This window comes from Capricornis sumatraensis, chromosome 3 (genome assembly GCF_032405125.1).
Source record: "Capricornis sumatraensis isolate serow.1 chromosome 3, serow.2, whole genome shotgun sequence".
Taxonomy (NCBI): Eukaryota; Metazoa; Chordata; class Mammalia; order Artiodactyla; family Bovidae; genus Capricornis; species Capricornis sumatraensis.
In genome coordinates this window covers 15,716,623-15,725,462 of record NC_091071.1, presented here as the reverse complement: position 1 = coordinate 15,725,462, position 8,840 = coordinate 15,716,623, and the positions used below count along the sequence as shown (strand labels likewise).

The 8,840-nt window shown below is 52.5% G+C and overlaps 2 protein-coding genes across 3 annotated transcripts; one reads left to right on the top strand and one right to left on the bottom strand.

Annotated features, from left to right (window-relative positions):
* Nucleotides 1-807: 807 nt before the first annotated feature.
* On the bottom strand, nt 808-4,757 carry LOC138077008 (putative protein T-ENOL). Its single transcript, XM_068969377.1, has 6 exons — nt 4,697-4,757; nt 3,701-3,794; nt 3,351-3,495; nt 3,038-3,071; nt 2,791-2,848; nt 808-1,033 (listed from the first exon to the last, which is right to left on the bottom strand). Exons 2-6 carry the CDS (start codon nt 3,788-3,790, stop codon nt 998-1,000), a joined length of 363 nt encoding a protein of 120 aa, XP_068825478.1. The 5' UTR covers nt 3,791-3,794; nt 4,697-4,757; the 3' UTR covers nt 808-997.
* Nucleotides 4,758-4,852: 95 nt separating this feature from the next.
* On the top strand, nt 4,853-8,437 carry CDIPT (CDP-diacylglycerol--inositol 3-phosphatidyltransferase). Of its 2 annotated transcripts, XM_068968173.1 has the most exons (6): nt 4,853-5,264; nt 5,360-5,494; nt 6,197-6,350; nt 6,784-6,865; nt 7,387-7,468; nt 7,587-8,437. In XM_068968173.1, the coding sequence occupies exons 1-6, from the start codon at nt 5,222-5,224 to the stop codon at nt 7,730-7,732; spliced, it is 642 nt and encodes a 213-aa protein (XP_068824274.1). In that variant the 5' UTR covers nt 4,853-5,221; the 3' UTR covers nt 7,733-8,437. The 2 variants fall into 2 exon arrangements, with proteins under 2 accessions (XP_068824274.1, XP_068824275.1); XM_068968174.1 differs by lacking the exon at nt 5,360-5,494.
* Nucleotides 8,438-8,840: the final 403 nt, after the last annotated feature.

Genomic DNA, 8,840 nt, shown 5'->3' with positions numbered 1-8,840 from the left:
GTCCTTTTCTTTACTCTTGGGCATTATAGGGAATTTATAACCAGTTTGTCTTAAAGTCTTTCTCCAAATCAACTGAATTTTCCTTAATTAAAATTTTATAACTAAATATAATGAAACATTTTTAGAACACTCAAAAGAGGACTGAATTTTAGGAGAACATGAAGCAAACTGACCTTGATAAATGCTTAAGTTTGGGGCATTTATTCTGGGCCAGGCATTGTGATGAGCACTATGCATACAATTATGTTTTTAACTCTCACAAGGTCCTTGTGAGGCAGGGACAATTATTTCCATTTTTCAGACAAGGAAACAGGGGCTTGGAGATGTGAACTGACAGGAAATTCCTCAGGAGGCACCAAAAAGTGGCCAGACTGAGATTTAAATGCAAATTTCACAAAACCTCCAGCACTGCCTTCCACCATGACGTGTTCCAAAGCCAGGAGGCTCCAAAGTGCAGAGGAGAGACCTCAACACTGACGCTGGTGGCAGGGACGGAGTCTCTCAGACGTCACAGGCCTAGCTAGACCTTACGATGCTGGAGTCTGGCTGGAAGGATGGATCTGAACCTTTGAACTCATCTCTGCCAACAGGCTGATGGATAATAGGTGGATAACTGCCTGAATTAAAGCCATTCCCCTAATATGGAATATGCCATTCCAATAATATGCCCACACATCTGGCAAAAGGAGGCAGGGGTGCTCCTTTCACATCACCCCAGAGAAGTCACACGAGAGCACTGCCCAGGTTGAGAGAGGGGAGGATCTCTGTCTCTTTATTAAAGCTTTTCATTGCTGGGGGTGTCCTTGCCAGTTGAGGGTGGCAAGGTGTGTGATGGTTCCGGAACACTTTGGAGGCTTCAGGGGTGATGTTGCTAATGACCAGGAATGCCCCCAGAACCGAACTGTTGAATGAGCAGTGAAAGAGGAGCTTTGACATGTCGCAGAGAGACAGAGTGAGGGGAGGGCAAGAGAGGCCAAGAGCAGCACCAAAGTTGGGATCATTCTCCAGAGGTCAAGTTGCTAGGGAGAGCTCCCTAGAAAAGAATACGAGTCTTGATTTTGGATCCAAGGCTCATGTCTTTTTATTCTTCCATCCTTCCCCTATCCACCCAATCCCTACCCTCAATCATTTATCAACCCACCATTTCCCACCTACCCATTTATCATCCACCCACCATTCTCTTTCCATCCATCCATCCATCCATCCATCCATCCACTGATCCATCCATTCCATCCATCTATCCACCTACAAATCTATCCATCATTCCCCATTCATAATAGACACCCAATAAACATTTGCTTAGTTCCTTCTCTACCTTCTTCATTAACCCCTCTCTTCTCTGCCAACCTCTTGTAGAGATTCTCCAGGGCTCCATCCTCAGTGCCCTTGTCTTTCTCACTTTGCACAAACCCTTCCACCCCCACTTCCAGGGCAACTGCACACTCTTTAATTGCCAACCCTCTCCTACATCAGATCTCTAGCACCAGCCCAGACCTCACGAGTGAGCTTTGAAGCTGCATTTCCAACTGTCTACAGGGTATTTCCACCTAGAGTTCCCAGGGGCCCCTCAAACACAATCTGTCCAAAGGTGGCAACATGCCTGCCATGCCCCAGGAAGAATGAGAAGGCTGGCAAGACTGGAAAAGGCGAGCAGTCATGGGCAATGAGGTCAGACAGACAATAGGGTTGGGGAAGACAGAGATCACGTAGGCCTTTGTAAGCCATTGAAGGCCGTTGGCTTTGACTCTGAAATGGAGACCTACTGTAGAGTTTTGGGCAGGAGCATAGCATCATCAGACTTAGGTTTCCCAAGTCAGAAAACTAGGAGCCCTCTGATTCCTTCCTTTTTCCCCTACCATTTTTAATCAATTACCAAACTCATTCTTCCTGGTCTTTATTACTCATATTTACCCTTTCTCTCATCTCTGTTATTACTGTGAATATTCAGGACCTACTCATCTCTAGTTTGGTCTCCAATTCCTAATTGGCCTTCCAGCCTCTCATCTTCCCCTTTCCAGCCAGTTCACTCTCTCCACTGACCACCAGAGTGATGGATCTAAAATTCCAACTTCCCTGCTCAACACTCTTCAATGACTCCTCACCTGTAGAAAACATCTCTGGATCTTAATAAAACACACATAAAGTCCCTTGATGAGTCCCTGGGTACCATGCCAGCACAGTCCAGCAGGAAAACTGCTTCCGGTCCTATTGCCTCCTCTGCCCTAAAGGACCCACACAGAGGGACTTCCCTGGTGGTCCAGTGGCTAAGACTCTGTGCTCCCAATTCAGGGGGCCCTGACCAGGTTCAATACCTGATCAGCAAACTAGATCTCACATGCCGCAACTAAGACTTGGTGCAGCCAAAAAATAAATTAATTTCAACAAAAAGGAATACACACTTATACCCATGGTCATCCTCCTGAGACTCACCTCTGTGCCTTTGTTCATACAAGTCCTACCACTTGGAATACCCCGACCACCTCATTTTTCCCTAGAAATTTCTTTCTTTCAGTGTCACCTCCTCCAGGAAGCTCCATGATTCTTTTCCTTCCTGTCCCAACTGCGGCTGTGAGCAAGTGCTCTTCTCTCTGTTTCCATTTCTGTCATGGGCACTTAACCATATTTGTTGTAATTGGCCATTTACTTGCCTGGCCCCACACTAAACGATGAACTTTTCAAGGGCAGAGACTGTGTCATTCATTTGCGTCCCAAGTTCCTAAAACAGGGACTGTATATCATGTGAACTCTAACCGTATGGTTATTCTGAATGGCCTTGGACCCAGCGCATACCTTCTCGCGAGGGGATGGCAGGAGATGTGCCTTTGTGCAGGTACGGTTTCTGTCGGAGCTACAGATGGCAGAAGGGAAAGGAGAGAGGTAAGAACTCAAGCCAAGGATTGGAGCAGAACAGAACAGGACTATGTGGTGTAAAATCCCCCTACCCTGCTGGGATGTTGTCAAACCCTGGCTCTCTCCTCTACAGGCTCCTCATCTTTCTCCCAGGACAAAGGGGCATCTCCTGTGAAGCCTCACTCACCGGGTATCAGTGCCTCGGGTCTTGGTGAAGAACACTGGAAATAGAGGCCCCAGTCAGAGAAAGTACTATCCCCATAGCCAGAAAGAGATGTGGCTAGTGAGGAAGGGGCTAAGGAGATTCATGGTCGGGGTGGGGTATGGGGACTGGGTTAGGGGGTAGGGAGGCGCTGTGTGGTCCCAGGGCGGCTGTGAGATGGGGGAGCTGGGGAAAGACTCCTGGAGAGGTCAGCTGCGGGTGGGTTGGGGGGCTCAGGGACTGGAACTGGGGGTATGAGTGGGTCTCTGGACACAGGGATCCTCAGGTGGGGAGTCACCATGTTTGGATATCTGAGTCCCTTGGTCTTCTGTCTGTTTTTCCTTGATGGGCACAGGATTCATGTGGTAGGCAGCAACAAACAAGGCCTTGTCAGTGAGTTCCGTGCTGATCTGTGTCAGGAATTCCTCAGAGCGAGAAACCTTCTGGAAAAGGGAAAGTTGGGGTGGGGGTGGGGGGTTCAGCCTCAGAGTTCCCACATGGAAGTGCAAGGTCTGGAGGTTTCCAGGCTGGGGGCTCTGGGCTCAGGGTTGAGGCCAGAGTCTGAAGGCTGGCAGTCTCAGTGTCCTCAGCCTGAGCACGCTCCAGCTCACTTCACCCCGACCCCAGGAAGCCCTCTCCAGTGCTCACCAGATTGCAGACCAGTGAGGTTGCAGGGGTTGTGGGTTGGGATGGCCGGCTGCCCTTTTTCTCCTCATTCCTGGCAAGAGTGGATGACATTCCCCTGGGGACAGTGGGAGCCCGAGTTAGGCTGCAAAACCAGCTCACTTCTCCCAACCCCAACCCACCACCATTCCCCGGGGCCTTGGAGAACTGTGTCAGCTCCCTCTCTGAAATAAAAAGAAAAGGGGCGGGGGGAGAGAAATAGTTGCTTTAAATCTTCCTAGGGGAGGGAGGAGGTGGGACGCTCATAACATCCACCTCTCCTACCCCTTCCTTCGCCCAGAAGGGGCCCTCTCTTTCCTGCTTCCCACCCAAGGCCCTTCCCAAGACAAGGCAGCCCACTTGCCGCCGCCAACCTGGCAGATGTGTCGAAATCTTGGGCTACTCGGCAGGAGGGGAGACGGAGAGGTCTAACGAGCCCTTTTACGGGCCGTGGGGACGGGGGATTTGGGAGTTGGGGAGGAAGGCTGGAAAGAGGGGAACCCGGGAAGGCGCCGTTGCTATAAAAACCTTGGCGTATGAGGACGTTCCGCAGCCCCGTTGCCAGGAAATTAAGGATTCTAGAACCAAATGGGGGAGGGCATTTTCCCAGCTGGTCGCATTCGCTTCCCCGGCTTCTCCACCCTCTCTGGGTTCCTCCTTGCGGGCACCGACCCCAGTGCCAGTGGCTGGAGAAACGGGAAGATCACGGACGGTGGACCTTGGCACCTAATCCTCCCACCACTAGGGGCAGGCGAGAAACAACGCCTCCCCAGGCCGCCTTCCAGCCTCTCTGGCCGTCATCTCTTTGCTTGGAGCTTTCGACAGCAAATGAGGGCCGAGAGAGGGGGCGGGGAAGGGAAAATGTGGGCTGTACCAAATAACTTTGCCTTTTGGGGGTGCAAAGACTCTGGATGGCGGGATCTTTTTGCCATTATGTCCAGGAGTAATATCCTCCGCAGAAAAGAAAGTAGAGACATTTACCTAGACCTCGTTCTCTTTTGATCTCTCCTTTTAAGTTCCTTCCTTATCTCAGCGTCGATGATTCTTTGCCCCCTCTCCTCCCTCTGTACTTTGGTACGAATCGATGGAAAGGGGCGGAGGGAAGAAAAGGAAAAGGAAGCGGGCAGATCTTAAAGGGGACGCAGCGATTTCTTAAGTCTCGTTCCTTTCTCTAATTTTGCAAGGACAAACGCAGAAAAGTAGGTTCCGGAAGCCGAGCGCAGCTCAAGCAGCAGGGGCCGCAACTGTAGGCGGGAGCTCCCGCGAGGCAGGCGGAGGCCAGCGTCTGCCCATAGGAAGGGCGGGGTGTGCGCGCCCCCTGCGCCCGGCGCACCGCTGGGTCGGCCCATGCTCCGGCCGGCAGCGAGCTTGAACATCTGAGACCCGGCAGGGACCTGCACGCAGTGGGCGTGGCTGATGCGCCGGGCTGGAGAGTGAATCTGCACCTGGGCTGGGACAGAGTTGGCACCTCCAGTTAAGGCCCAGAGCGGCCAGGGGACCTCCGCGATGGCAAGCGAAAATATCTTCCTGTTTGTGCCTAACCTCATCGGTGAGTGCTACCCGCGGCTCCGGGCGGAACGGGAGGGTCAGCGGCCTTGGGCAGGCTCCCAGATCTGCCCTGTCTCACCCTGTCTCAATTCCAAGGTTATGCTCGGATTCTCTTCGCCATCATTTCTTTCTACTTCATGCCCTGCTGCCCCCTTACGGCCTCCTCCTTTTACCTGCTCAGCGGACTTCTGGACGCTTTGGATGGACACGCTGCTCGAGTCCTTAATCAAGGTGACAGTCATCTTTTCCAGCCAGCCCCACAACCCTCGGCCCCTTTTTCCTGCTGCCTCAGGACCTCGGGGTGGGCGGGTACTCGGGAATCCCAGGGCTCTGTTATTCCCGTCTCTGTAGAAGGCAGTCTAGAATGACCTGGTTTTGGAGCAGAAGGGATTGAAGCTCCCTGTTGAAAACGAGCGCGACTGGGCATGGCAGTGGCAGTGCTAGAGGCTTTTCTGAATAAAAAGCCATTCAACAGGTTATTGGGCATCTGCTGTGTGCCAGACACAAGCGATCAGCATTCCAGAAGGCATGTTTAGAGGGAGGATGGAGAAGGAAGGGAGATAGTTTCTGGAGGGTTGACCTCATTTTTTATAATCCGTTCTTCAGACCCACCTCTAAGACTTTCCTAAGACTTCAGATCTTCTTGTCTTGAGACCTGGACCTTTGATTATGGATTGATGAGTTATAGAGCTAGCTAGCTTTCTCACGCCTTTCTACAATGTTGTCTCCACGCTACCAGGCTTCCCCATTTTATGGTATGGTGACCTTTGCCCTTTGGCCTTTAAACTCCAGCCAGAGCAGTCTGCTTACCTCTCCCTCCAGTGGATGGTGGGCATTTTCACTCTTAGACTCTGCATCAGAGTGATACACCAAATATGGCCCCTGTCACAGCTCCACTGTCCCCTGACAGCCCCTTCCCACCATTTTTCTCAGGGACCCGGTTTGGGGCCATGCTGGACATGCTGACAGACCGGTGCTCCACGATGTGTCTGCTGGTCAACCTGGCCCTGCTGTACCCTCGCGCCACCCTTCTGTTCCAGCTCAGCATGAGCTTGGATGTGGCCAGCCACTGGCTGCACCTCCACAGGTCTGCAGTTCTGGGGATATGGACTGGTGGAAGAAGACGCTACATGGGGAGGGATGAGACCTTCTCGGGGTATCTTCAGGCTTCTAGGGAGGTCTCCTTTTTAGCTGTGCTTTGTTAAGGGAGTCTGGCGAATCTTCTCTGACTCAGCATCCTGTTTTACAGTTGGCTCAGTAATCTTTAAAACTCTTTTGAGGATTCCAAAGAGATAACATCCCTTTGGAAAGGGGATGGGGCTTTTGAATCCTGATTTTGCTTCCTCTAGCTACCCAGCTAGACCGTGACTTCTGGCCCAATGGTCCTCAGCTGTGCCCCAGTCCCCACTCTGTTCAGCAGAGGCAATCCCAGTACTTATGTAATGGGGGTTGCATTGAGGATTCGGTGGGCATTCCTGGTGATGCACGCTCATGGATTCCCCCTCTACTTTCTCCCTAAGTTCTGTGGTCCGAGGCAGTGAAAGTCACAAGATGATCGACCTGTCTGGAAACCCCGTGCTTCGCATCTACTACACCTCCAGAGTGAGCCTTTGCCGCCCCTCCCTATTTGCTTAGGGCAAGTCCTGGCCCCAGCCCTGGGCCCAGGGCAGGATTGGTAGGGAGGGTGTGTGTGAACTGCTCAGGCAGCAGGTGTGCACCGGAGGGAGGAACTGAGTGGCTTGAGGGGTGAGGGAAGGAGGAAGAAGCCGGAGAGGTCTGCAGAACCAGCTCTCTAAAGGCCTTAGGCCGTAAGCAGGAGTGTAGTCTTCCTCCTGGGTGGGCTGGACCGTGTTAGTACCTCCACGTAGGACAAGGAGAGTGAGAATGGCGGCATTGCCGGGTAAGAATATCTTCCTGTTTGTGCGTATCCTTATGGTGAGTGCTGCCCGTGGCTCCAAGCTGAAGGGGAGGGTGAGGAGCCTTGGGCAGACTGATCTGCCCTGTTCCCCACATCTTCTCCACACCACCCTGCACCCCAGTTCCTGGTCCCCTGGCCCTTAGTTGGAGGATGGGAGCCACTGCCCTGCCCTCCTGCTCAAGCAGCCTTTTTGCCGTTTGTTTAGCCTGCTCTGTTCACCCTGTGTGCTGGAAACGAGCTCTTCTATTGCCTCCTCTACCTGTTTAATTTCTCCGAGGGACCTTCAGGTAGGAGATGAGGGACTGGGCAGGAGGAGGGGAGGGGGTCTGGCCTGCCCGGGGAGACAAGACCCCTGCCTCACCTGCATCCTATTTTCTCTGGATCACCCTTGATCCCTTCCCACAGTTGGCTCGGTGGGTCTTTTCCGAATGGGCCTCTGGATCACTGCCCCTATCGCCCTGCTCAAGTCTCTCATCAGCGTTATCCACCTGATCACAGCTGCCCGCAACATGGCTGCCCTGGACGCGGCAGATCGGGCCAAGAGGAAGTGACCCTGGAACCTCCAGCCCCTGGCTGCCCACCTGCCCTGGGAGTCTCACTGTGCCACGCGGCTCCCCAGTCTCTTCCTAGGAGGAGGGCCCAGGCTCACATCTTTCCAATTGTGTCATCCAAACTGCTGGGAATGGGGGGTGGGCATCCTCTTTGGTGATATGACGTTCTCCGTAATCCTGGGGACCAGTCCTTCCACCCCCATAATTGCCAAGGACCTGGACTTCAAATCAGGAAGGATGCTCAGGAGGCCCCACCCACATGGGCAGTGCTTCGGGAGCCCCAAGAGAGCTGGCTGAGGACTGGGCATTGTCACACCTGTTGGCTCAGCCCTGGGATCTGGCTTGGCTTGAGATCTTAGGGATATGAGTAAGGGAGGTGGGATAGGGGCCAGGTTCCCAAGAGGAAGGGATTCAGACCTCTGCCCCTGGCTGGAGGAAGCCTGTGGGTACCGTGGGCTAGGAGAAAAGGGCCGTCAAGATCCCCATTGCAATCTCCTCTGTCCTGGCTCTGAAGGCCTTGATAATAAAGGAGGGGATGTCACTGTTCTGGAGTTGGTTTCCTTGGAGATACTCTTGGAGCAGGGCCTGGGTTGAGGGGAGAGGTTGGGGGAAAAATGATGATCCATCTGGATACTAGTTTACTAACTGGCTCCTTCCTGTCGCTCCTCAGTGACCTCAGAGCCCCTCCCTGCCACCCAAGCTCATTCCGTGTCCCCTGCCTGCTTGCTTTATTTTCTTTACAACACCTGTCACTGGCTGTCTACAGTTACTTGTGTACCTGATATTTTCTACACTCACTAAAAAGTAAACTCCGCAAGGGCACAGACTTTTCTTATTCTTTCTCTGTCCCGACAAAGATTACTCTTGACCTGGCATATCATAGCCGCTTAGTAAAGACTCATGAATAGATGGGTTGGTTTCTGAGAGCGTGGTTCTTGGACCACTTATGGGGTATTTCTGGAAAATTCAGCTTCTTGGACCCTGCACCAGACCTCCAGAGTTGGGAATTAAGGAATAGGCCAAGAAGTCTGGGATTGTAATAAACCCCAGCTGATTGATTCTTTTCTCCAATTACATTGAGAATCACTGACCCTTCTTAAACATTTTG

Bases quoted from the DNA above. Each gene is read 5' to 3' on its own strand.
- LOC138077008 (XM_068969377.1), bottom strand. From the start codon at position 3,790: ATGTCATCCACTCTTGCCAGGAATGAGGAGAAAAAGGGCAGCCGGCCA. The intron at 3,496-3,700 runs GTGAGCACTGGA...TCCCTTTTCCAG, and splicing joins CCTCACTGGTCTGCAATCTG to AAGGTTTCTCGCTCTGAGGA. The intron at 1,034-2,790 runs GTATGCGCTGGG...ATTCTTTTCTAG, and splicing joins TGCCATCCCCTCGCGAGAAG to GGAGCTCTCCCTAGCAACTT.
- CDIPT (XM_068968173.1), top strand. From the start codon at position 5,222: ATGGCAAGCGAAAATATCTTCCTGTTTGTGCCTAACCTCATCG. The intron at 5,265-5,359 runs GTGAGTGCTACC...CTCAATTCCAAG, and splicing joins GTTTGTGCCTAACCTCATCG to GTTATGCTCGGATTCTCTTC. The intron at 5,495-6,196 runs GTGACAGTCATC...CATTTTTCTCAG, and splicing joins TGCTCGAGTCCTTAATCAAG to GGACCCGGTTTGGGGCCATG.